The sequence below is a fragment of the Mobula birostris genome, chromosome 11 (assembly GCF_030028105.1).
Source record: "Mobula birostris isolate sMobBir1 chromosome 11, sMobBir1.hap1, whole genome shotgun sequence".
Lineage (NCBI taxonomy): Eukaryota > Metazoa > Chordata > Chondrichthyes > Myliobatiformes > Myliobatidae > Mobula > Mobula birostris.
This window is the reverse complement of record NC_092380.1, coordinates 18,478,033-18,504,344: the sequence shown is the minus strand read 5'-3', so window position 1 is coordinate 18,504,344 and position 26,312 is coordinate 18,478,033. Positions and strand designations below refer to the sequence as shown.

At 45.7% G+C, this 26,312-nt stretch overlaps 1 protein-coding gene across 1 annotated transcript in view; it reads right to left on the bottom strand.

The window, feature by feature from the left end:
* Positions 1-5,998: 5,998 nt before the first annotated feature.
* LOC140205410 (extracellular serine/threonine protein kinase FAM20C-like) overlaps positions 5,999-26,312 on the bottom strand; it is a 46,406-nt gene continuing 26,092 nt past the window's right edge. The window contains exons 5-10 of the mRNA XM_072273007.1: positions 26,082-26,197; positions 20,478-20,658; positions 16,900-17,009; positions 14,575-14,656; positions 6,530-6,589; positions 5,999-6,259 (exon numbers count right to left, since the gene is read on the bottom strand). Coding sequence (XP_072129108.1) covers positions 6,016-6,259; positions 6,530-6,589; positions 14,575-14,656; positions 16,900-17,009; positions 20,478-20,658; positions 26,082-26,197 — 793 coding nt within the window. The 3' untranslated portion in view covers positions 5,999-6,015. The remainder of the gene's footprint in view (positions 6,260-6,529; positions 6,590-14,574; positions 14,657-16,899; positions 17,010-20,477; positions 20,659-26,081; positions 26,198-26,312) is intronic.

Genomic DNA, 26,312 nt, shown 5'->3' with positions numbered 1-26,312 from the left:
TGACCGCTGCGGAACACCCCTAGTCACTGGCAGCCAAGCAGAAAAGGATCCTTTTATTCCCACTCACTACCTCCTACCAATCAGCCAATGCTCTAACCATGTTAGTAACTTTCCTGTAATACCATGGGCTCTTAACTTAAGCAGCCTCGTGTGCAACACTTTGTCAAAGGCCTTCTGGAAGTCCAAATATACAACATCCACTACATCCCCTTTATCTATCCTACTTGTAATCTCCTCAAAGAATTCCAACAGGTTTATCAGGCAGGATTTTCCTTGAAGGAAACCATGCTGACTTTGTCCTGTCTTGTCCTGTGTCACCAAGTACCCCATCACCTCATTCTTAACAATTGACTCCAGCATCTTCCCAACCACTGAGGTCAGGCTAGCTGGTCTATAATTTCCTTTCTGCTGCCTTCCTCCTTTCTTAAAGAGTGGACAAACATTTGCAATTTTCCAGTACTCTGGCACCATGCCAGAGTCCAATAATTTATGAAAGATCATTTCTAATGCCGCCACAATCTCCAACACTCCCTCTTTCAGAACCCTAGGGTGCAGTTCACCTGGTCCGGGTATGTTTCGATGTTTCGATGCACATGTGACAAATCAAGCCAATCTTTAAAAACAGGAGCCTGGGGGACTTCACTGTGTTCTTAGCAAGCACCTAGTCACACTCAGCACCTTCACGTGCCTTTCTACCTACTCCTGACTGAGTCCGTAAAACAAGTCTTCCTGAATCATGGGATTATAGATTGTGATGGAATGCTTTTCTTTTCCTGCTGACGTCTCTCTCCTATTTTTAAAATTACACATCTGTTCCTAAAACATTCTATAAGCATAAAAATAGCACAGAACTTGAAGCAATATGCCGAGAAACCAATGCAGTACTCCTTTAACATAGCACAACACACCCTCTGTACTGTGAATCAAACACACTATTGTCTCCGTAATTCTGATTCTGACAGTCCAAGAGTAAGAGATCATGTCAGCACAGAAACTGACCATTCAGGTCACCTAGTCGTGCCGAACTATTGTACTGCCCAGTCTCATTGACTGGCAAAAGGATAATAGACCCACCATAGCCTCCCCTCCCCATCCAAGCACCTACCCAGTGTAGAAATCAACCCTGCTTTCACCACTTCTGCTGACAGCTCGTTCCACCACCCCGTTCCCACTCAGGTTCCACTTAAATATTTCACCTTTCACCCTTGACCTCTAGTTCTCGTCTTGTCCAATCTCAACAGCAAAAGCCTGCTTGAATGCACTCTCTTTATACCCCTCATAATTTTATATACCTGCGACTTCAAAAGTAAAGCACTAACAAATTTGAAAACAAGTTTTCCATATTGTTTTTGCCCATCGTTATTTTCCAAGTGTTCTGGTACCATTTTCTTAATTAAGGATTCTAACATTTGTTAGATTAATTGGAGCACAGTTCCCCCTTTTCTCTCTTCTCCTTTCTTAAGTATCTCTTATGCTTCCTTCTTCCAATCTCACATTGTTCAGAATTCCCTGGAATTTAGAAAGATGGCAACCAGTGGATGCATTATCTCCACAACCATTCCTTTCCAAATCTTAGGGTGCACTTCATCAGATTCTGGGTATTTCAATATGAAACACAGGACTGAAGAGCCTTTAAAAAGGCCCTTTAGACCATGATGCCTGGGCTGAAGTGAGTGCCAGTATTTCGTTGGCCAGCTTCTTGCACGTGATGTCTTGCTCCATCAGAAAGCACTCCTTCACAAGGCACTCCAAAGGGGGATTGGCACAGCTCAGCACATCACTGGGACTTGGAGACGATCTGCAACGCTCGATGCTGTCATGGTCCGGATCGGGGTCCCTTGAAATTTAGCTTGTTTATGTTATGATCCGGACCATTGATTCCCTGTTTTCCCGTGTCCCTTGACTTTGGTGATTAGAGGCAATTAACACTCGGCTGAACCGGTAGTTTATAGTCTCCGGCTTTCAGCCGTTCGGTGCGGAAGCGTCTGCAAAGTTATCCAAGGGGTACGGTGTGCCAATGTCATCTGGCCGGAGCAAGCCTTGTCTCTGCCGAAACGAGTGCCGGTAATTCGCCTCTCCTCACCGGAGCAACCCTGTCCAGTTACTTCGCTGAAGCGAGCCTGTAAAGTTTCCTCATCAAGGTGGGTCCGTCAGTTAACCCGCCGGAGAGAATCAAGAGCCGCTGTCTACTGTTCCCGGGCCGAGTCGAGAGCTCGGCACTACCCAGAGGTCCCAAGCACCATGTCCTCGCTCCGGCGGCATCCAAGTACCATGTCAAGTCCTGACCCTGGCGGCTTCCCAGTTCTGAGTCTAGTCCTGGCCCTGGCGGTCTGTGATTCCTGTCCTACCCCCTTATCTGAATCCCTCCTCTGCCCCTCTCGCCTCTAGCCCTCATCTGCAGCCCCCGCCTGCACTTCAGTCTAGTTCCATCACCGGAGCTAGATAGGTACTGTCTGGCTTTCATTCGTGTTGGTCTTGTCCTGTCCTGTCCTCGCCTCCGTGGGGTAAGTCAGGCTGTCTTGCCGTTGCCCCGCGGGGGTCATGTCTTGTCTTGTCTTGTCCTTGCCTCTGTGGAGTATGTCAGACTGTCTTGCCATTGCCCCGTGGGGGTCATGTCTTGTCGTGTCTTGTCCTCGCCTCCGTGGGGTAAGTCAGGCCGTTTTGCCGTTGCCCCGCGGAGGGTCATGAGTCCCAGCCCTATGTCCTGTACCCAAGGAGGGGTCCCGGCTCTCTGTTCTGTGTGTGAATCCCGGCCCTATGTCCTGTGCCCAAGGGGGGGTCTCGACTCTGTGTTCTGTGTATGTGTCCATGGTTCCATGTGTCTGTTCTCCCTTGCCCCACCCTTGCTCCTAAAGCCCCCGCCACTGTGACAGACGCCTACGGCACGTTCGTAACACCATTGAAGACTCGTCCCATCCCGGACACTGCCTGGTCAATCCCCTGCCATCTGGCAGGAGATACAGAAACATCTTATCCAAGAAGGTAAAAACAGCTTCCTCCTGAGGGTTGCTGTGCAGCTGAATAATGCTACACCCCGGCTTGCCAACGGCCTTTGAGTGTTACGGACCATCAAAATCACATGTTGCATACAAATATGGAAATTCTTTTTTAATTAAGCCATATGGCATGCTCTGTAAATGTCTGTTTTGTACAGACTGGAGTAGCACTACAATCTCGTTGACTTGAGCAATGACATTAAAGTTCTGTTTTATTCCTATCTGTTCATGAGTCTGTCTAGATACTTCTTAAGCATTGCCATTGTAACTACTTCCACCACATCCACTAGTTCTATGTACTTATGGCTCTGTTTAAAAAATATATTTTCATCATAAATCTCCTTTAAACTTCCCCCCGTCTCTGTCCTCTATGACTTGACATTTCCACTCTGGGAAAAGGCTCTGACGATATAGTTTACCGATACCTCTGATCGTGTTATTTACTTCCATCAGATGGCCCCTCCGCTGCCGACAGTCCCGAGCAAATTTGTCTGACCCCTCCTCAAGGTTAATACTCATGGATGCAGTGTTCCCAGCACTACAATTCTGACAAGGCAATACTCCATCAGAACTACAGCTCTGTTGATGTGTCTCATTGGTCATTGTTGCAATTCCAACTGTGTATTGCCTCTTCCGTAACGAAATTCCGAAGGTGCAATATTCCCTCTGTGTATTGTTATTTGCACCGGGGCCCAGCGGAGACTAGCAGCCGACGTGACAGCCAATGTTCCCTCTAATTTGTAATGACCAGTGTGTGCAAAAGTCTTGCGCTGTGCAGTTTTCTGCCCAGTGACAACAACATGCGCGCCCTGAATAACTACTTCAATAAAAACAGTATAAATAAGCCTGTTCTAAAATCTGCAGACAAATCATCGCAAACTCCTCGTTGTCAACACTGTCCATATCAGAAACCAAAAAGGAAATGTGATTGTGTACGATCGTGAAATATACTTGACATGCCAACGAGGTGGAGGGTGACAACCTTTTGTGCGCGGTTTAAATTCATCTGTGCGCTAGTAGCAGAAGACGGGTGCGCGCATATGCGTACGCCTTAGAGGGAACATTGGTGACAGCCAACCAATCAGAACAATGAGTCAGGCCAATATAAATGAGCACTCGGCAGAAACAACACTCAATTGCACGCTGATGATGTCACTTCGACTGGTGACGAGATGTTTGCAACCCAACCTCCAGGCTCGGTAAACAATAGCCAAACCGAGCTACCAACCTTCCATTCTCTTCCATTTCACACATGAAATGTTGTCTCAGTATCGCGATTTATGAACTGTCTTGGTATTGCGATTTATGAAATATCTCGGTATTGCGATTTATGAAATGTCTCGGCATTGCGATTTATGAAATGTCTTGGTATTGCGATTTATGAAATGTTGTCTCAGTATTGCAATTTATGAAATGTCTCGGCATTGCGATTTATGAAATGTCTCGGTATTGCGATTTATGAAATGTCTCGGTATTGCGATTTATGAAATGTCTCGGTATTGCGATTTATGAAATATCTCGGTATTGCGATTTATGAAATGTCTCGGTATTGCGATTTATGAAATGTCTTGGTATTGCGATTTATGAAATGTTGTCTCAGTATTGCAATTTATGAAATGTCTCGGTATTGCGATTTATGAAATGTCTTGGTATCGCGATTTATGAAATGTTGTCTCGGTATTGCAATTTATGAAATGTCTTGGTATTGCGATTTATGAAATGTTGTCTCAGTATTGCAATTTATGAAATGTCTCGGTATTGCGATTTATGAAATGTCTTGGTATTGCGATTTATGAAATGTTGTCTCGGTATTGCAATTTATGAAATGTCTCGGTATTGCGATTTATGAAATGTCTTGGTATTGCGATTTATGAAATGTTGTCTCGGTATTGCAATTTATGAAATGTCTTGGTATTGCGATTTATGAAATGTTGTCTCAGTATTGCAATTTATGAAATGTCTCGGCATTGCGATTTATGAAATGTCTTGGTATTGCGATTTATGAAATGTCTCGGCATTGCGATTTATGAAATGTCTTGGTATTGCGATTTATGAAATGTCTCGGCATTGCGATTTATGAAATGCTGTCTCAGTATCGCGATTTATGAAATGCTGTCTCAGTATCGCAATTTATGAAATATCTCGGTATTGTGATTTATGAAATGCTGTCTCAGTATTGCGATTTTGACCATGCAACCAATACTTCATTGCAATTCTGACAGTAGAGCCACTACTATTCAAAGGCCACTCTGTATTGTGATTCTGATAATACTACCTTACAACAGTAATATTTATGGAGGTGAATGGAAACAAAATTGACAGATTCTCACAAAAATACACACACAATGCTGGAGGAACTCAGCAGGCCAGGCAGCATCTATGGAAAAGAGTACAGTCGGCGTTTCGGGCCGAGACCCTTCAGCGGGACTGGAATAAGAGATTGGAAGAAGGTGGAGGGAGGAGAGGAAGAAGTACCAAGTGGTAGGTGATAGGTGGAACCAGGAGAGGGGAGGGGGTGAAGTAAAGAGCTGGGAAGTCAATAGGTGAAAGAGATAAAGGTCTGGAGAAGAGGGAATTTGATAGGAGAGTGTAGAAGGTCATGGAAGAAAAGGGAAGGGGAGGAGCACCAGAGGGAGGTGATGGGCAGGTAAGGAGATGAGGTGAGAGAGGGAATGGGAATGGGGAATGGGGAAGGAGAAGGGGAGGGCATTACAGAAAATTTGAGAAATTGATGGTCTCACAATGGTGGGATGTGATGGAGTGCAGTAGATTAGTTAATTAATTATAGGGTAATTAATTACTGGTAGTGTATGGTTATGTATAGGAACTGAGGTTACATTTTTGCGCAAATCTAACAGCAGAAGGGGTAACGGGAAAAAAATGCTTTATTAAACCGTTAAGACCGGAGCCCAGCCTCAGATTATCGACAAAGTTCCAGCATACACGGCACTGTGGGCCCCTGCTTTCAACCCGCCATCGTCTCTCACCTTTCACTCCCCCCCCCCCCACGCACCCTCCCTCACCGCTGGGACGCTGACCAGACTCCCATGTCGTTCACCACCACGCTGAGCTCACCCTGTTGCCTGATGCAGCTTCGGGCGGTTTCCAGGACGGTGAGCAGCCTGCGGTTGAGGGCGGAGAGGTGAGGCTCGGTGAGGATGGGGGACAGCCGGTCACTCCGCAGTGACTCCCGCATGACGTCGCTCAGCCTGTAGGGCTCTGTGGCCAGAAGCTGGAGGCGAAGGAACGTGCTTCTCCGTATCCTGCACACAATGACAATTTTTTAAAAAGCCATCGGACAGCAACTCAGCACAGTGTAAAACCATTTCTGATCCAGCTGTGGCTGTGCAGCCTGAGTTTCAAGACAGAGGTCAGAGGCAAAGGTCAACGGGTGGGAGAGGGAGCTGGGGTGAGTAGGAAGGCAAGGTTTAAGGGGCAAATACTGCAGGGCGAGGGTCACAGGTCATGGGGGTCGTCACAGTGGGAATAAACCGGGTTCAGTCACAGGGGCTGTGCCTTAGAGTGAGACTTACCGGCAGCATTGCTGAAGCGGGGCCAGGATTGAGAGCTCATCGTGAGAGTGCCTTCCGAACCTTGGAAAGAAAACAAGTAAACAAATGCATTGGCTTCCATCCAGGCTCAAAACGGAGTTTATTGTCGTGCACAAATACATATTATATATCATCATCATCATTATGTGCCGTGTTGTATGACATCATCATTATGTGCCATGCCATTGCCATATGACATCATCATTATGTGCTGTGTCATATGACCTGGGTGAACATGGTCCCATGCCATGATTGTTCTTGGCAATTATTTCTACAGAAGTGTTTTGCCATTGTCTTCTTCTGGGCCGTGTCTTTACAAGACTGATGACCCCAGCCATTATCAATACCCTTCAGAGATTGTCTGCCTGGCGTCAGTGACCACATAACCAGGACTTGTGATGTGAAACAGGTGCTCATATGACCATCCACCACCTGCTTCCATGACTTCATGTGACCCTGATCAGGGGCTAGCCGGGTGCTACACCTTGCCTAGGGTGACCTGCAGGCTAGCAGAGGGAAGGAGTGCCTCACACCTCCTTTGGTAGAGACGTACCTCCACCCTGCCATGCGCATTCTGCATATTCACAGGTGCAACAACAAACTTAACTTGCAGCAGCATCGCAGATAAACAGCATTCACAAGAAAAAGGTAAACATAAATTACACACTTTTTTAAACAAAATGAATTAGGATTTTAAAAAATCAAGTAATCAAACGGCCTTGGTGTTGCTGAACTCCAGTGATTAGGGACGTGCGGGCTGGTTCAAGAACCAAATGGTTGAAGGGAAGCAGCTGTTCCTGAACTTTCATCTCCTAAAGCCAAATACGCATCAGCCGTGAATCAAAGTTCAAAGTTCAAAGTAAATGTGTCCCTGAGGTTTATTTTCTTGTGTCCACATTCAGCAAATCTAGAGTTTAGTAGCTATAACAGGTTTGATGAAATATCAACTGGAGCACAGAAGATAAACTGCAAATACAAATATGAATAAATAGCAATAAATAATGAGAACGTGAGATAATGAGACAAGGAATCCTTGAGAGTTGCAGGACCATTTCAATGATGAGGCAAGTGAAGTCTCTGTGGCTAAAGGCACTGGGTATTGCAGATGACAACATTCTGGCAATTACATTACTGAACCCTTCGTTCCGGCCCGAAACGTCAACTGATCTTTTCCACGGATGCTGCCCGACCTGCTGAGTTCCTCCAGCGTGTTGTAAGTGTTGCTTTGACCCCAGCATCTGCAGAGTATCTTGTGATCACACTCCAGGTCTGTCGTGTCCTTTGACAAGCCGTTCCAGTATGGCTACAACACTGGCATATCCCCAGCTCCACATCCAGCACCGTCCATGACTCCTCAGCTACTGACGCAGCCCAAAACAAAATGCAACGGCCAGACAATATCCAGGCCCATAGGTGGCAAGAAACATTAATGTCACACATATCAAGCAAGAATGATATCCAATGAAAGAAATTTCAGCTAACATCCCCTGGCATTACATCATTGAATCCCAAACTATCATTGTCTATCTGTGTCTACCTATCTATCTGTCGGTCTTTCTATCTATCTATTTGTCTGTCTAACTATCTGCCTTTCTATCTATATCTCTATCTATCTATCTGTCTGTTTATCTGTCTGCCTATCTATCTATCTATCTACCTAACCATCTGTCTGTCTATCTATCTATCTGTCTTTCTATCTATCTATCTGTCTGCCTATCAGTCTGTCTATCTATCTATCTGTCTTTCTATCTATCTGTCTGCCTATCTGTCTGTCTGTCTATGTGTCTCTATCTATCCATCTGTCTGTCTATCTATCTATCTGTCTATTTATCTGTCTTTCTATCTATCTATCTGTCTGTCTGCATATCTATCTATTTATTTATTAGGTATTCATTGGGATACAGCGTGAGTTGGATACTTCTGGCCCTTCAAGCCCGGCAACCCCCAATCTAATCCAGGCCTAATAACGGGACAGCTTATAATGTTGACCAAAGCCGGTACGTCTTTGGACTGTGGGAGGAAACCAGAGCACCCGGAGGAAACCCACGTGGTCACGGGGAGAACCTACAAACTCCTTTCAGGTGGTGGCAGGAATTGAGCCCCTGTGGCCTGTACTGTAAAGCGTTGTGCTGACCACTGCGCTATGTATCTTGGGGAGTTACCATCGATGGAGCAGCCATGTCAACAACGTGGTTACAGGAGCAGCTCAGAGACTGGGAATCCTGTGGTGAGTAACTTTCCTCCTAACTCCCCAAAACCTGTCCATCATCTACAGGCTCAAGTCAGGAGTGTGATGGAAGATCTTCACTTGTCTGGGTGAGCACAGGACGGAGCCCACAGAGGTCATATATTTTGCAGGAGTGGAGTAGGAGGAGCTGTGTGCAAGGACAAAGCGATTGATCGACAGAGAACGTAGGCTTGATTTGATTGGCAGGAGCAGTGGAGGAGAGATGAGGAAAACTTTGTCTAGCTAAAGACTAGTGGGGGTCTTTAACTTACTGACTGAAGGAGTGATGAGGTGTGAGGGCAGAAATTGTAAGCACCGAACACCCGGATGGGTATGTGAAGAACGAAGAAAAATGGGCTGAAAAATGGCAGATGCAGTTTAATGCTGATGGGTATGAGGCGTTACGCTTCAGTAGGACCAACCAGGGTAGGTCTTACACAGGGAATGGTAGGGCACTGAGGAGTGTGGTAGAACAAAGGGATCTGGGAATACAGGTCCATTGTTCATTGAAGCAGACGTCACAGGTACACAGAATCATAAAGAAAGCTTTTGGCACATTGGCATTCACAGATCCAGGTATTGAGTACAGGAGATGGGATGTTATGTTGAATTTGGAGTGTTGTGTGAAATTTTGGTCACCTACCTAAAGGAAAGTTGTAAATAAAGTTGAAAGAGTATAGAGAAAATTTACAAGGATATTGGCGGGACTGGACGACCTGAGTTATATGGAAAGATTGAATAGGTTTGGACTTTATTTCTCGGAACATAGAAGATTGATAGGAGATTTGATAGAGGTATACAAAATTATGTGTGGTACAGATAGAGTGAGTGGAAGCAGGCTTTTTCCACTGAGGTTGGTTCAGACTACAACTAGAAGTCATGGGTTAAGGATGAAAAGAGAAAAGTTTAAGAAGAGGACGTGAGGAGAAACTTTTTCACTAAGAGGGTCATGAGAGTGTGGAACAAGCTGCCAACTCAAGTGGTGCATGCGAGCTCGACTTCAACATTTAAGAGAAGTTTGGATAGGTTATATGAGTGATAGGGGTAGGGAGGGCAATGGCCCGGGCGCAGATCAATGGGAGCAGGCAGTTTAAATGGCTCAGCATGGACTAGAGGGGCCAAGTGGCCTGTTTCTGTGCTGTAGTTTTCTATGTCTCTATGACTCTGTGTCCAAGAGGTGGCTACAGAGGTATCTGAGGCAGCTGCATGTTTTGCTGCCATGGATATGGTGCATTTAAACTTCTTTATGATAACTGGATTCTGCCCCTTTTCCAGGAAATTCCTTCTGTTAATTATCATACTCTCTCAACATTCCACCTCGTGCCCTTGTTGAATGTGTTCAACACCTATCTCCCTGCGATCTGTTCCCTCTCTTGTCATTTTCAACTTCCCTCTGAGGCCACTTCAAAGTTCAAAGTAAATTTATTGTCAAGGTACATGTATGTCACCATATACAACCCCGAGATTCATTGTCTTGCGGGCATACTCATTAAATCCATAATTGAATAATAACCATAATAGCATCAATGAAAGACCAAACCGACTTGGGCGTTCAACCAGTGCACAAAAGACAACAAACTGTGCAAATACAAAAATAAAGAAATAACAATATAAATAAATAAGAAATAAATATCGAGGATATGAGATGAAGAGTCCCTGAAAGTAAGTTCATTGGTTGTGGGAACCTTTCAAGGGCAAGTGAAGTTGAGTTACCCTCTTTGGTTCAAGAGCCTGATGGTTGAGGGGTAATAACTGTTCCCGAACCTGGTGGTGCGAGTCCTGAGGCTCCTGTACCTTCTTCCGGATGGCAGCAGCGAGAAGAGAGCATGACCTGGGTGGTGGGGGTCCCTGACGATGGATGCTGCTTTCCTGCAACAATGCTCCATGTAGATTTGCTCAATGGTGGGGAGGGCTTTACCCATGATGGACTGGGCCATACCCACTACTTTTTGTAGGATTTGCCGTTCTTTGCAAGCTCTAGACACTAAATCTGCAAGAGCTCCTACAGGGGCGGCATTAAGAGCATCCTAACTGGCTGCATCGCTGCCTGGTATGGAAACTGCACCAAACTTGGTAGCGGGGCACTGCGGAGAGTGGTACGGACAGCCCAGCGCATCTGTGGATGTGAACTTCCCTCCATCGAGGACATTTACAGCAGCAGGTGCAGAAAGAAGGCCTGGAAGATCATTGGGGACACCAGTCACTCCAACCATAAACTGTTCCAGCTGCTTCCATCTGGCAAACACTAACACGCATTAATGCCAGGACCAACAGCTTCTTTCTACAAGCCGTTAGACTTTTAAATTCACATGTTTGTACATTGTGACGGAGTCATAACGCAAAGATTTTTACTCCCTCACATTGTGGGGTGGATGTAAGATTTAAATAAATTCAGATTCAAACATACAAGTTACAAATCAAACCCTCCTTTATCTGTAAGTACACCAGTTCAGATCAAACAATAGACCATAGAATTACGATCAAGTGTTAATACAAATTTGCCAGCCTTATCTTTGAGATAACATTGGTCTTTAAGAAGGCTTAGAATCCTTGAACGGTTTATAAATTGCTTTTTGCCATGCGAAAGGATGTAATATATCTTTTTATTATCAAATCCTGTGTTTGTCATTTTGGAAGACATTGTCTATTGAGGAATCACTGTCCCTATTATGACCTAATCTTATCTTGATGACTGAGTTGTGTACTTTTACAACTGTGTAATATATCCTTCTGACTGAGCCATATCTGTTTATTACAAAACCTGTTTTTAAAGAGCAATGAATCTTTAGTAATGGATCTAGACACCTAATTGACTAATCCTACCCCGTGGGGTACTGATTCTGACCACCTCGGGGAAGAGTGATCATAATATGATTGAAGGTGATTTAGTTCATTCTCAGAGTCTAAATTCTAAACAAAACAACGAGAAGTTGATGGCAGATCTTGAGAAAATATATTAAACATAAGACAGTAGAGCAGTAATGCCTGATATTTAAAGAACAATATATTTGTAATAGATATAATGTATCAAGGCACAAAACCCCATCTGGAAAAGCAGTGCAGATGTGGCCAGCAAGAAAAGTTAAAGACAGAAATGCGTAAAAAGAAAAGATTGCCAGAAAGCACAGTGGACCTGGAGATTGGGGGCATATCAGAATTCAGCAAACAGTAAGTTGATAAGGAACAGGAAATATGGAAATATTGCAACAGGAATGATTAAAAAGCAGATGGTAAAAGCCTCTATAGATACGCAAAGGAGTAGATTAATGCAGACTCCTTACAAATGGAGACTGAGAAATTACACTTGCGGATAAAGAAGTGGCAGAGAAACTGGGCAAATATTTGGTGTTTGCGATAAGAGTAAAACACCACCCAGAAATAAAGGAGGGCAACGGGTCAAGACAGAATTAGAATTAGAATTTTTATATCTTACATCCATCTCACAACGAGGGAGTAAAAATCTTTATGTTGCGTTTCCATCGCTATGTAGAAGCAACAAGGAAGGGAAATGTGGGAATATGTTGCCCAAACACTAAGATTGTATACATAATTGTTTTGTGTGCATGTATGTAGTCAGATACAATGTACAGTCAGATATTCAATCAGAGCAATGTGTATTGATAAATCTGATGGTCTGGTGAAAGAAGTTGTCCCATAGCCTGCTGGCCCTGGCTTTAATGCTGTGGTACCGTTTGCCAGACGGAAGCAGCTGAAGCAGTTTCGGGTTGGGGTGGCTGGAGTCCCTGATGATATTTCAGGCCCTTTTTACGCACCTGGTGCTATAAATGTCCTGAATAGAGGACAGTTCGCATCCACAGATGCGCTGGGCTGTCCGCACCACTCTCTGCAGTGCCCTGCGATTGAGGGAGGTACAGTTCCCGTACCAGCTGGTGACACAGCCAGTCAGGGTGCTCTCGGTGGTGCCCCTGTAGAAAGTCCTGAGGATCTGGGGACTCGTGCCAAACTTGTTCAGCCGTCTGAGGTAAAAGAGCGTTGTGCTCTTTTCACCACACAGCCAGTAGGTGAGATGTACGCCAAGGAACTTGAAACTACTCACTCTCTCAACTACTGCCCCTCTGATGTCAACAGGGACTAGACTAGAGTAAATTCTCCATTCCTCCTGTAATCCACAATCAACTCCTTTGTTTTCTCGACGTTGAGGGAGAGATTGTTTTCTTGGCGCTACTGTGTCAGGGCATTGACTTCTCTGAAGGCTGTCTCATCATTTGGTGGAAATAAGGCTGATCAATGTTGTGTCATCTGCAAATGTGATCAGCAGATTGGAGCTGTGTGTGGCAATATAGTCGTGTGTGTATAGGGAGTAGAGGAGGGGCTCAAGACATAGCACTGGCGAGCTCAAGAGAAATTAGCATTTGACCTAAAGGCAGAATATACTGTATGGTTAATAGCAGGATTCTTAACAGTGTGGAGAAACAGGGGGATCTTGGGGTCCAAGTCCATCGTTCCCTCAAAGTTGCCCTGCGAGTTGGTATGGTGGTTAAGTAGTCCTATGGTAGCTTGGGCTTCATTAATCAGCAATGCTGAGACATATCCTAGGACACGCTGAGACACATCAACTGTGATGTACCCTGAGGTCAACTTTTGGGTCTTTCAATGTCAGACACTCTCGCCCGGGCGATCCAGCCAGGGTTGATCAGGCCCCGGCTTGTATCCTAGCAGGTTTGATCCACAGGTCACACCTTTTGACCCATAGCCACCTGGATGGTTTCTTTGCAGTCCCCGTAATGCCCAAGAGAGAGTAGGTTCAGCACAGCGAGTGGCCAGCATAACCTTTACATCCCACCTCTGTAGGCTTGCATCGTGCCCTCCACCCCTGTCTCTGGCACCGCTCTACCAGCTCTTGGTACTTGGCTTTCTTACGCTCAACCGCCTTCTCAACCCGGGCTTCCCAGGGAACTGTCAGTTCTACCTTGACCACCTGCTTCGAGGTTTCGGACAGAATGACCGTGTCAGGCCTCAGGGATGATGATGCAATGAAGTCAGGGAAGTTTAGTTGCTTGCCAAGTTCGACTTTCAGTTGCCAGTCAGACGCTGTGGCAAGCAAACCTGCTGGGATTGAGTTCAAGAGCTGCGTGTTGCAGCTCTACAAGGCTCTGGTTAGACTATTGTGTTCACTCTGGTCACCTCATTATAGGAAGAGGACGTGAAAGCTTCAGAGAGGGTGAAGAGAAGATTTAACAGTCTACTGCCTGAATTCAAGGACATGAGGAAAGGTTGAGTGAGCTAGGGCTTTTCTCTTTGGAGCGAAGAAGGCTGAGATTGGACTTGAAAGAAGTGTATAAGATTATAAAAGGCATAGATAGCATGGACAACCAGCACCTTTTTCCTAGGGCGGCAACAGTAAATATCAGAGGACAATAATTTAAGAGAATGGACGAACGTTTGGGAGGTAGGTTTTATAGACAGAGAGCAGTGGCTGCTTGGAACACACTGCTGCTGTGGTGGCTGGGGCTGATACAACAGGGATATTTAAAAGGCTCTTAGATAGGCACAAGGATTTAATGGAGGGTAATGGACTGTGTAGGAGGGAAGGGATCAATTGATCGTGGACTAGGTTTATACAGGTCAGCACAACATTGTGGGCCGAAGGGCCTGTATTGTGCTGTACCGCTCCATGTCCCTCAGGAGAGCTGATCAGTCTCCACCGCTTGCTGTGAAATACAAGGTGGCAGATGAAGTGCTCGTAAATAGGATCAGTATAGATGGGTAGGAGACGATTGTCACGGACACGATGGGCTGACTCTGATCTGAAAACTCGAGCCCGTTTATTATCACTCACCCTCGACCATTGTCTAAGTGAAGGAGGAAGCTGTCATTTCCAAACTTCTGGAACGTTTCATAGTGGTGCCGATCCATGTTACCTGTAGAAAGAACACAGAGACTGGTGTGAATTCAAGCTGTTTTGGCTCAGGCTTTCTCTCCCATTGACCACAGCCTGATCTGATGGGCTTGGCCTGCAGTTCAACATCCGGATCGGGCAATACTTTTGTCCTTCTTGACTGTACCTTCCCCCTCCAACTGCATCCGTTAACCGGAGGACTTCTACAACCTACCTCCATGGTAACCTAGGCCTCAGCCTGTCATAGATGTCACCGCTATGTGTACATACTCACCGCAGACCCCATACAAATACAACTTCCCTGGCACAAAGCAAACCCCCCAGGCATTCATTCCCCGATCCCCACTCTCATGCATGCCTATCCTACAGCCCAACAAAGGCGTGGTTGACTCCCATAACCATCCACTCACACCCTCTTTCCCTGTGACTGCCGACAGTCACCCCGCACTCTCCTAAGCAAACTGCACCAATCTCCTTCCCTACCTACATCACAATCTCCCAACTCTTCCGCTCCTCATACAAGTGGCCCTCAGACGACACAAGTCCCTGCCTCAAACATCTCTAATTCCCACTCCATTCCCACTCCATTCCCAGCATCTGCCCTGTGCTGCCAATTTTCACAGAGAAAGTTTACAAGGACATTGCTAATACTTGAGGATGTGAATTATATCAGCTTATCCCTCTGCAATTGAACTTTGGACTTTCTGACTAACAGACCCCAATCAGTTAAGTTAGACAACCTCTCCTCCTCCACTCTCACCCTGAACACCGGTGTGCCTCAAGGCTGTGTGCTGGGCCCTCTTCCGTACTCCCTTTTCACCTATGACTGAGTTCCTGTACATGGTTCTAACTCCATAATCAAGTTCGCAGATGACACCACGGTGGTTAGCCTGATCAGAGGAGATGACAAGACGGCCTACAGGGACGAAGTCCAGCACCTGGCCACATGGTGTGCCGACAACAACCTGGCCCTTAACACCCAGAAGACCAAGAAGATCATTCTGGACTTCTGGCATGCTAGGAACCACACTCACAACCCCATCTACATCAATGGAGCTGTAGTGGAGTGTATATCAAGCTTCAAATTCCTTGGTGTCCACATTTCTGAAGATCTCACCTGGTCCCTGAACTCCTCCATCCTGATCAAAAAGGCACAACGGTGCCTTTATTTCCTGCGGAGCATGAAGAAAGCTCACCTCTGTCCCAGGATACTGACGGACTTTTACTGCTGTACCATTGAGAGCATACTCACCAACTGCTTCTCAGTGTGGTATGGCAATTGTCCCATACTGGACCGCAAAGCACTCCAGCGGGTGGTGAAAACAGCCCAGCGGATTATCGGCACCCAATTGCCCACCATTGAGAACATCTACCATAAATGCTGCCTGGGCAGGGTGAAAAGCATTATCAGGGATGCATCTCACCCTAACCATGGACTTTCTACTCTCCTCCCATCCGGTAGGTGCTACAGGAGCCTCCACTCCTGCACCAGCAGGCACAGGAAGAGCTTCTTCCCTGAGGCTGTGACCCTGCTGAACCTCACATCACAGCGCTAAGCAGTATTGCATCTGTATTGTACTGTCTCAGTACTTCTATATTTGTGTGCTGTAGCACTTTTTTTATTCGCAGTTATTTTGTAAATAACACTATTCTTTGCATTTCTGGTCAGATGCTAACTGCATTTCATTGGCTTTGTATCTGTACTCGGCACAATGACAATAAAGTTGAATCTAATCTAATCTAATCTAATCTAATATAGAAAGGTTGAATAGCTTAAGACTTCATTCCCTGGGAAGCAGGAGAAGTGAGGGGAGATTTTATTGAGGTATGCAAAATTATGCAAGGTATGGCGGGGGTGAATGCATGCAAGCCTTATTCCCTCAGGCTGGGTGAGACTTGAACTCAAGGTCATGGGTTAAGGGTGAAAGGTGAAATACTTAAGGGAAATCTGTGGGGAAAGTTCTTCACTCTAGGTGTTGGAAGCATGGAATGGTCTGCCAGTGGAAGTGGTAGATGCAAGATCAATTTTAACAGTTAAGAGAATAGGTCTGTGGAAGAAAAGGATGTGGGGGACAGTGGTCTGGGTGCAGGTAGATAGGACTAGGCAGAAGAGTGGGCTAGCATGGACTAGATGGGCTGAAAGGCCTACTTCTATGCCTTAGTGATCTATAACTGTGTGACCTCAGGTCTATCCTGCCAAGCGCTCTGCAATCACACCCCTTGCAATGGACACATCTGCCAGGGCACACACTGGTGTGTACTTACCCATCAGGAAGTCCAGGATGATCATGTCAATAAGATCGATCAGCCGGGTGCCAGCGTTGTAGGGCACGGTTTTTTTAACCTTATCACAATATCTAGGGTTCACTTCCCACCTGCAACAGCAAGAGAAGGAGACCTGGGAAGGTCAGCAGGTTGGGCTGATGGTGGCATGGTGTGACGAGGCAGGGGAGGGAGGGGCAGGTTCCAGAGGGGAGGACCAGTGACTGGAGGGGAGGAGAGGGTTCCGGAGGGGAGGAATGGGTACTGGAGGGACGGAACGGGGACTGGAGGGGTGCTGGTTCCACTGAAAGGACAGGGAATGGCAGAAAATCTCAGATTTCTGGCATCCTGCTAGTCCCCCTCCACAGTGAAAACTGATACAAAACACTTACTAAAGTTTCCAGTGGTCTGATACCCACTGTCGCCTCTTTTTTTCTTTATATATCTGGAAAAATCTTCTTGTATCCTCTTTCATATTACTAGATAGTTTACCTTCATATGTCATGCTTTGCCTTATGGTTTTTTAGTTTTTAAAACTCTTCTCAATCCTCTATTTTCCCACTAATATTTGATATATTATATGCCCTCTCTTCAGCTTTTATGCTGTCTTCGACTTCCTTTTGTCAGTCATGGTTACATCATCCTCCCTAATTCTTTGGGATGTATCTATCCTGCACCTTCTGAATTGCTCCCAGAAACTCCAGTCATTGCTGTTCTGCCATCATCCCTGCTAGTGTCCCCTTCCAATCAACTTTGACCTGCCCCACTCTTAAGCCTCTGTAATTCCCTTTAAGCATGTTAAAGTTCCCACCTGTATGAAACTATACGCCACACTGACTGTAAGTTACATTTAAAAGGGGTCATAGAAGTTATCCAATTTCTTTACAGTTTATTTGAATAACAAATAGTAAAAATACACAGTCATCTACTGACTGGCGTTGTTGACCCATTGTCCCACCAAAGCCACAAGAGCTCGTCCACAAAGTCTCCTCGTTCACCACAGCCCACATTCTGACCCTGCTGCACTGCAAGAACCAGTGTGAGAAGCCACACTGTGGTGTCTCTGCCTTGGTGTTTATACACTCACACAGCTGAAGGCCAAATAGCACCAACCGCAGTTGAAAACCTCACAGCAGATTTCCACCTCCTGCTGTCCAACACCCTCCACTGCCTCTTCCAGCTGGTTATCTCCTCCCCTCTGTTTCTCATCAAACCGGCACCCACCTGTTCCTTGGAGTCAGAGAAAAAGACAGCACAGAAACAGGCCATTCAACCCATCTAGTCCATGCCGAACCATTTAAGCTGCCTACTCCCATCGATCTGCACCCAGTCCATAGTGCTCCATACCTCTACCATCCGTGTACCTACCCAAATTTCTCTTAAACATTTAAATTGCAGTCACATCCACCACTAGCGCTGGCAGCTCATTCTGCACTCTCAATACTCTGAATGAAGAAGTTTCTCTTCATGTTCCCCCTAAACTTTTCACCTTTCACCCTTAACCTATAACCTCTGGTTGTAGTCCCACCCAACCCCAGTGGAAAATGACCGCTAGCATTTACCCTATCTATACCCCTCATAATTTTCTATACCTCTATCAAATCTTCCCTCTATTTTCTACATTCCAAGGAATAAACTCCTAACCTATTCAATCTTTCCTTATAACTCTGGTGCTCCAGTCCTTGTAAATTTTCTCTGTACTCTTTCAACCTTATTTACATTTTTCCTATAGATAGGTGACCAAAACTGCACACAGTACTCCAAATTAGGCCTCACCAACATCCTTGTTCATTTAGTGCTTTCAGCACCCCTCCAGTCCCACTTCACGCCCCCCCATCTTCCGTCTTGCCACATCATGACCGCCACCCCTACCACCCAGTGACTAGCGGTGTTCCACAGGAGTCGGTATTGGGATCGCTACTTTTCACGTTATACAAGAGGTGATTGATAAGTTCGTGGCCTAGTGTAGAAGGAGTCAATTTTAGAAAACCTAGCACATTTATTTTTCAGCATAGTCCCCTCCTACATGTAAACACTTAGTCCAGCGGTCATGGAGCATACGGATCCCTTCTTTGTAGAAGTGCTCCACAGCAGGGGTGATTGATAAGTTCGTGGCCTAAGGTAGAGGGAGATGAGTGATACAGCTCTCGTTACATGCATGTGGAGTTCAACTCTTCGAGTTTGAAGTTTCTCCTCATCTCCTTCTACCTTAGGCCACAAACTTATCAATCACCCCTGCTGCGGACCACTTCTGGAGGTCCAAGACACCGACTTCTACAAAGAAGGGATCCGTATGCTCCATGACCGCTGGACTAAGTGTGTAAATGTAGGAAAAATAAATGTGCCTAGGTTTTCTAAAATTGACTCCTTCTCTACTTCAGCCCACGAACTTATCAATCACCCCTCGCATGCCAATGACTTGGATGACAGAGTTGATGGCTTTATGGCGAAGTCTGTGAACAATATGAAGATAGGTGGAAGGGCAGGTAGTGTTGAGGAAGCAGAGAGTCTGCAGAAAGACTTAAATAGATTAGGAGAATAGGAAAAGAAGTGGCAGATGGAATACAGTGTCGGGAAGTGTATGGTCATGCGCATTGGTAGAAGAAATGAAAGGGTTGACTATTTTTGAAATGGAAAAAACAGGCACAAAGGGACGTGGCAATCCTTATGCATCATTCTCTAAAGGTTAATTTGCAGGTTGAGCCGATGGTGAGGAAGGCAAATGCAGTGCTAGCATTCATTTCGAGAGGACTAGAATATAAAAGCAGGGATGTAATGCTGAGGCTTTATAAAGCACTGGTCACACTGCACCTGGAGTATTGTGAGCAGTTTTGGGCCCCATAGTTAAGAAAAGATGCGCTGACATTGGAGAGGGTCCAGAGGAGGTTCACAAGAATGATCCCAGGGAGGAAACGGTTAATGTATGAAGGGCGTTTGGTGGCCCTGGGCCTGCATTCACTGGAGTTTAGAAGAACGGTGGGGGGTTCTCATTCAAACCTATCGAATATTGAAAGGCAGCAATAGAGTGGATATGGAGAGGATGTTTCTGATAGTGGGGGAATTAGAGGGCACAACCTCAGAATAGAGGGATATCTATTTAGAACAGAGATGAGGGGGAATTTCTTCAGCCAGGGAGTAGTAAATCTATAGAATTCACTGCCACAGATGGCTGTGGAGGCTGTCGTTGTGTATATTTGAAGTGAAAGTTGCTTGGTTCTTGATTAGTCGGGGTGAAAAAGGATACCAGGAGAGTGGGGTTGAGAGGGATGATAAGTCAGCTGTGATAGAATGGCAGAGAAGCCTCAAATAGCCGAATGGCCTAATCCTGCTCCAATGCCTTATGGTCTTATGTCTTGTGCTTCCTGGAGTCACTAGAGATTCTGCAGATGCAGGAAATCTGGAGCAACACACTCAAACTGGTCGGGGAGCCCTGCAGGTCAGGCAGCTCCTGTGACTGGTCCGATGCTGGGCTGGGGCCAGTGGCATCTTGAATTGGGATGTACTGTAGCGATATACTTCAGGGTGGTGCTTTACTGTGGACAGCTGTGGGCTCCTGTGTTGTAGTGGGTGGATGCACTCACTTGGCTTTCTTGGTCTTGTGGTACGACCGTTTCCAAGGATTCCTCCAGGACAGGCGCTTGGCCAGTGTGACGTCAGGCAAATAGGCAGCCATGGAGCCCTCCATCAGCTCTGGCCTCCCGCACAGAGGGTGCTCCATGTCGCAGTAATAAGAGCAGCTGCCGTAGAAACACACATTGTTGGCTGAGAGGGAAAGACAACAGTCACTGTCCAATCCACAAGCCACCTTCATCTCCTCATCACCTTAACTGAAACCCCTGCCTAGTCCCGGCCTCCCTCTGCCACTCAGACCACCCCAGCCCTCCTCCCTCTCCTGCTACACGTATCATATCTGATACTCTTCCTGCTTGACCATAAACTCTTCATTGATCTGTTCATTGTGAGAAGGTGCAAAGTATTGATTCAGAAACACTTTCCACCTGCCATCACCAATCACCTTCTTGCACACTGAATTGCTCTTCATTTCTCCCCTCCATCCCCCTCTCTTACAATCTCTTCCCACTCATTCCCTCTGTACTTTTCTTTTTTTTCCTGTCTTTCATTCCCCACACCTCGCTCACAAGCTCACTCTTTCTTCACACGTACTCTGTCTCCCTCCTCGCTCACCCCTTTTGCTTCCTCATTTGCTGCCTCTCTCACAAAACCTCCTCTGTCTTTTTGCCCATCCCACCCCAACAACGAATACTGGCCTCTATCGCCACTGGAAGGTGTGGTCGCAAAGTGAATTAAATGAATTCCTATTAAATCATGCAATTAATTGTCATGAATTTTCCCTCTCACTTGACAAATGTTCTATGTACATAAAAGATTACTTTTCCCCGTCATGCCTTGTCCACACATCCATAATTCCCTTGCGCTCTCAGTTCACCGAAGCACCCGTGCACTTGCTGATCATGAAGCATGCAGCAAGCTTCCTAGTTTTATTTTTCCCATCGAGTAGGTTTCCTGCTACTTTTGGGGGTCCCCTCTTTCTCCTTCACCCCCCTCCCACCACCCCCACTCTCTGATCCCAACACTGCCATCTCTCAACTGCTTGGCCATTTGCTTGAGCACGGTTGCAACTACAGTTAAGAGTATTATGTAGAGTTCCGGTTAGCACACCGTAGAAAAGATGTGTTCACATGGAGAGTGTGCAGAAGAGACCTTCAAGGACGTTGCCTGGAATGAAGGGATGTAGCTGTAAGGAGAGATTGGATAGCTGCTTTTATTCTTTCTGAAACGTTGGAGGCCAGGGTGTGACTTTGTAGAGGTTTACACAATTACGAAGGGCACCAATAGGATATATAGTCAGAAGCTTTTCCCTTGGACAGGAGAACCTAAAATGAGTGCACACCGGGTTAAGTTGAGAGGGGAGAAAGTTAAGGGAGATTTGAGGGTTAAGTTTTTCCCACACAGAGTGTAGTGAGTATTTGGAACAAGTTACCAGAGGATAGAGAGACAGCAGATACATTAGAACATTAGGAAGTTTTTGACAAGAACAGGCTGGCCAACCCACAAAGCTTGCCAAATTCCTATTCACATAGTGTGTTGAAGTAACTATCGAGTTCAGATTGGAAAGGTATTACTCTCAACTACACAACTAGGTAGTTTGTTCCATGTGTGAAGAAATGCTTCCTGAAATCTCCCCTTAACCAGTCTCCACCTATGCTGTACAATATAATGATTGAATCACGTCTCAACTCATTCAATGCCTCAGACTAAGAAAGATGCACAAAAGAAGGAGTCGGTGTTGTCAGAGCAACAAGTGAAATTACAACATTTAAAAGATGTTTAGGCAAGTGTTGTGCATTTAATATTGAAGTAATATTTAAGTAATCTTAAATATATACATATATATTTAAGCATTCTTGGTTGTTTAATTAATTAATTATATGTAAAAATATGTTAATTGTATATGTCATTATGCTATCCTGTGATAGTGTGTGTCTCGCTTAAAGAAGTCAAACCCCTATTTTCAGACTCGCAATGTTTTTCTTTGAATTAGTTTAATGTTTTGAAATTATAAAACATTACAACAGGTACATAGAACATAGAACATAGAACAGTACAGCACAGTACAGGCCCTTCGGCCCACAATGTTGTGCTGACCCATAAACCCTGCCTCCCATATAACCCCCTATCTTAAATTCCTCCATATACCTATACAGTAGTCCCTTAAATTTCACTAGTGTATCTGCCTCCACCACTGACTCAGGCAGTGCATTCCACACACCAACCACTCTCTGAGTAAAAAACCTTCCTCTAATATCCCCCTTGAACTTCCCCCTTACCTTAAAGCCATGTCCTCTTGTATTGAGCAGTGGTGCCCTGGGGAAGAGGCGCTGGCTAGCCACTCTATCTATTCCTCTTATTATCTTGTACACCTCTATCATGTCTCCTCTCATCCTCCTCCTCTCCAAAGAGTAAAGCCCTAGCTCCCTTAATCCCTGATCATAATGCATACTCTCTAAACCAGGCAGCATCCTGGTAAATCTCCTCTGTACCCTTTCCAATGCTTCCACATCCTTCCTATAGCGAGGCGACCAGAACTGGACACAGTACTCCAAGTGTGGCCTAACCAGAGTTTTATAGAGCTGCATCATTACATCGCGACTCTTAAACTCTATCCCTCGACTTATGAAAGCTAACACTCCATAAGCTTTCTTAATCTTCTTGTGAGGCAACTGTCAGGGATCTGTGGACATGTACCCCAGATCCCTCTGCTCCTCCACACTTCCAAGTATCCTGTCATTTACTTTGTACTCTGCCTTGGAGTTTGTCCTTCCAAAGTGTACCACCTCACACTTCTCCAGGTTGAACTCCATCTGCCACTTCTCAGTCCACTTCTGCATCTTATCAATGTCTCTCTGCAATCTTCGACAATCCTCTACAAACTATCCACAACACACCAACCTTTGTGTCGTCTGCAAACTTGCCAACCCACCCTTCTACCCCCACATCCAAGTTGTTAATAAAAATCACGAAAAGTAGAGGTCCCAGACAGATCCTTGTGGGACACCACTAGTCACAACCCTCCAATCTGAATGTACTCCCTCCACCACAACCCTCTGCTTTCTTCAGGCAAGCCAATTCTGAATCCACCTGGCCAAACTTCCATGGATCCCATGCCTTCTAACTTTCTGAATAAGCCCACCGTGTGGAACCTTGTAAAATGCCTTACTAAAATCCATGTAGATCATATCCACTGCACTACCCTCATCTATATGCCTGGTCACCTTCTCAAAGAACAGTATCAGGCTTGTTAGACACGATCTGCCCTTCACAAAGCAATGCTGACTGTCCTTGATCAGACCATGATTCTCTAAATGCCCATAGATCCTATCTCTAAGAATCTTTTCCAACAGCTTTCCCAACACAGACATAAGGCTCACTGGTCTATAATTACCTGGACTATCCTTACTACCTCTTTTGAACAAAGGGACAACATTCGCCTCCCTCCAATCCTCCGGTACCATTCCCGTGGACAACGAGGACATAAAGGCCCTAGCTAGAGGCTCAGCAATCTCTTCCCTCGCTTTGTGGAGCAGCCTGGGGAATATTCCATCAGGCCCTGGGGACTTATCCGTCCTAATGTATTTTAACAACTCCAACACCTCCTCTCCCTTAATATCAACATGCTCCAGAACATCAACCTCACTCATATTGTCCTCACCATCATCAAGTTCCCTCTCATTGGTGAATACCAAAGAGAAGTATTCATTGAGGACCTCGCTCACTTCCACAGCCTCCAGGCACATCTTCCCATCTTTATCTCTAATCGGTCCTACCTTCACTCCTGTCATCCTTTTTTTCTTCACATAATTGAAGAATGCCTTGGGGTTTTCCTTTACCCTACTCGCCAAGGCCTTCTCATGCCCCCTTCTTGCTCTTCTCAGCCCCTTCTTAAGCTCCTTTCTTGCTTCCCTATATTCCTCAATAGACCCATCTGATCCTTGCTTCCTAAACCTCATGTATGCTGCCTTCTTCCACCTGACTAGATTCTCCACCTCACATGTCACCCATGGTTCCTTCACCCTACCATTCTTTATCTTCCTCACCAGGACAAATTTATCCCTAACATCCTGCAAGAGATCTCTAAACATTGACCACATGTCCATAGTACACTTCCCTGCAAAAACATCATCCCAATTCACACCCGCAAGTTCTAGCCTTATAGCCTCATAATTTGCTCTTCCCCAATTAAAAATTTTCCTTTCCTCTCTGATTCTATCCTTTTCCATGATAATGCTAAAGTCCAGGGAGCAGTGGTCACTGTCCCCCAGATGCTCACCCACTGAGAGATCAGTGACCTGACCCGGTTCGTTACCTAATACTAGATCTAGTATGGCATTCCCCCAGTCAGCCTGTCAACATACTGTGACAGGAATCCTGGGAGAGGTACTTGGGAGAGGTTTAGAGGAGGGATTCCCAACCTGCGTCCATAGACCCCTTGCTTAATGGAATTGGTCCATGGCATAAAAATGGTTGGAACCCCTGGTACAGAGGGATACAGGGAATTGTCGTAGATAGGCATCACATTCAGCATGGACTAGGTGGGCCGAAAGGCCTGTTCCTGTACTGTATGATACAATGATTCAGTCCACATCCAGTCAATCACATCTCAGTCCAGTCAGTGCCTCACAAGAGAGTAAGTTGCTATAGGTTGTGCAGCAAGTGAAATGGTTCTCCACTACTTCCCTGGCCTGGTTCCATCTCACTCACTCGCCCGACATGGCACCCTCTCACCATCACCAGCTGGACACCTCCCCTATTAAAAGCTGCCTTCTCATCCAGTCCTCAAAGAGAACAATCCAAACCCTACTCTAATCACATTTCTGCCCCCACATTGGCCCAGCTCACTCTCATTCACTGATTTCATCTCCCCGTACATTGTCCCAGACTCAGCTCAGTTGGTTTAGCATGCCTTACAGTCACTGCCTGGGCCCGGTTCCCCTAAAGCAGGGTTGGCAAACCTTTTGTGAGTGTGTGCCCAGATTGGCGATAATCTTCTAAAAAATTCTCTCACGTGCAAATTGTCATTTTGAGCAGAGATTAATGAATTAGTAACAACAATTATGGACTTTTTTTTCATGAAAAGAGATAAATCCTGTAAAAGACGTTTGAAAAATGACATCATTTCTAAATTGTTTTGTTATTGTAACTGTTCACTCTCTAAATAACGATGTGCACACCAGGTCTGCAAGAATTCCAAATGTATCATTCAATGGCATGTGTTCTCGCAATCGTTTAGCTGGCACCAAGCTAACATGAGTCATTTCCATTTCCCAAAACCAGCTCTCAGGTTGGAAAAGAAAACACTGTTTCATTTAGCAGTAAAAATAATCAAAGGCCCACACTGCATGCCATGTGCCAACTAACTTTTTGCGCTTTCTCGGGCATGTGTGCCAAAGGTTCACCACCCTTGCCTGAAAACATTTTGCTAGAGCCCAGCCTAAATCTCTTCCATTGCCGAGACAGATCTCCCCCACGCCAACCTCACACTGTCCAAGCCCAACACTCATTCTATTACCGAGGACAGGGTCCTCTCTCATCTAATGATCTCCCTCCCTCCAGCACCCAGACCGACCCCACCCTTCCACCATCAGTCCTTCCACTTCCACGGTTACCTGGCGAGATAAAGAAGGTCTGCTCGAGGTGACCATCGGTCGTCAGCTCTTTAATATCCTCCACCACGTTGACGTGACGACCCGAGATCGGTGGAATGCGGCGGAAACCTAAAATCCTTTCAAAGAGAGACAATGAGGTTAACCCACCCACTGCCAGTGAGAACACCCTCCATCTTGTGTGTGACACCACGCCGTTAGTGAATAGGACGGTCTCGGAGGAGATCCGGCAGC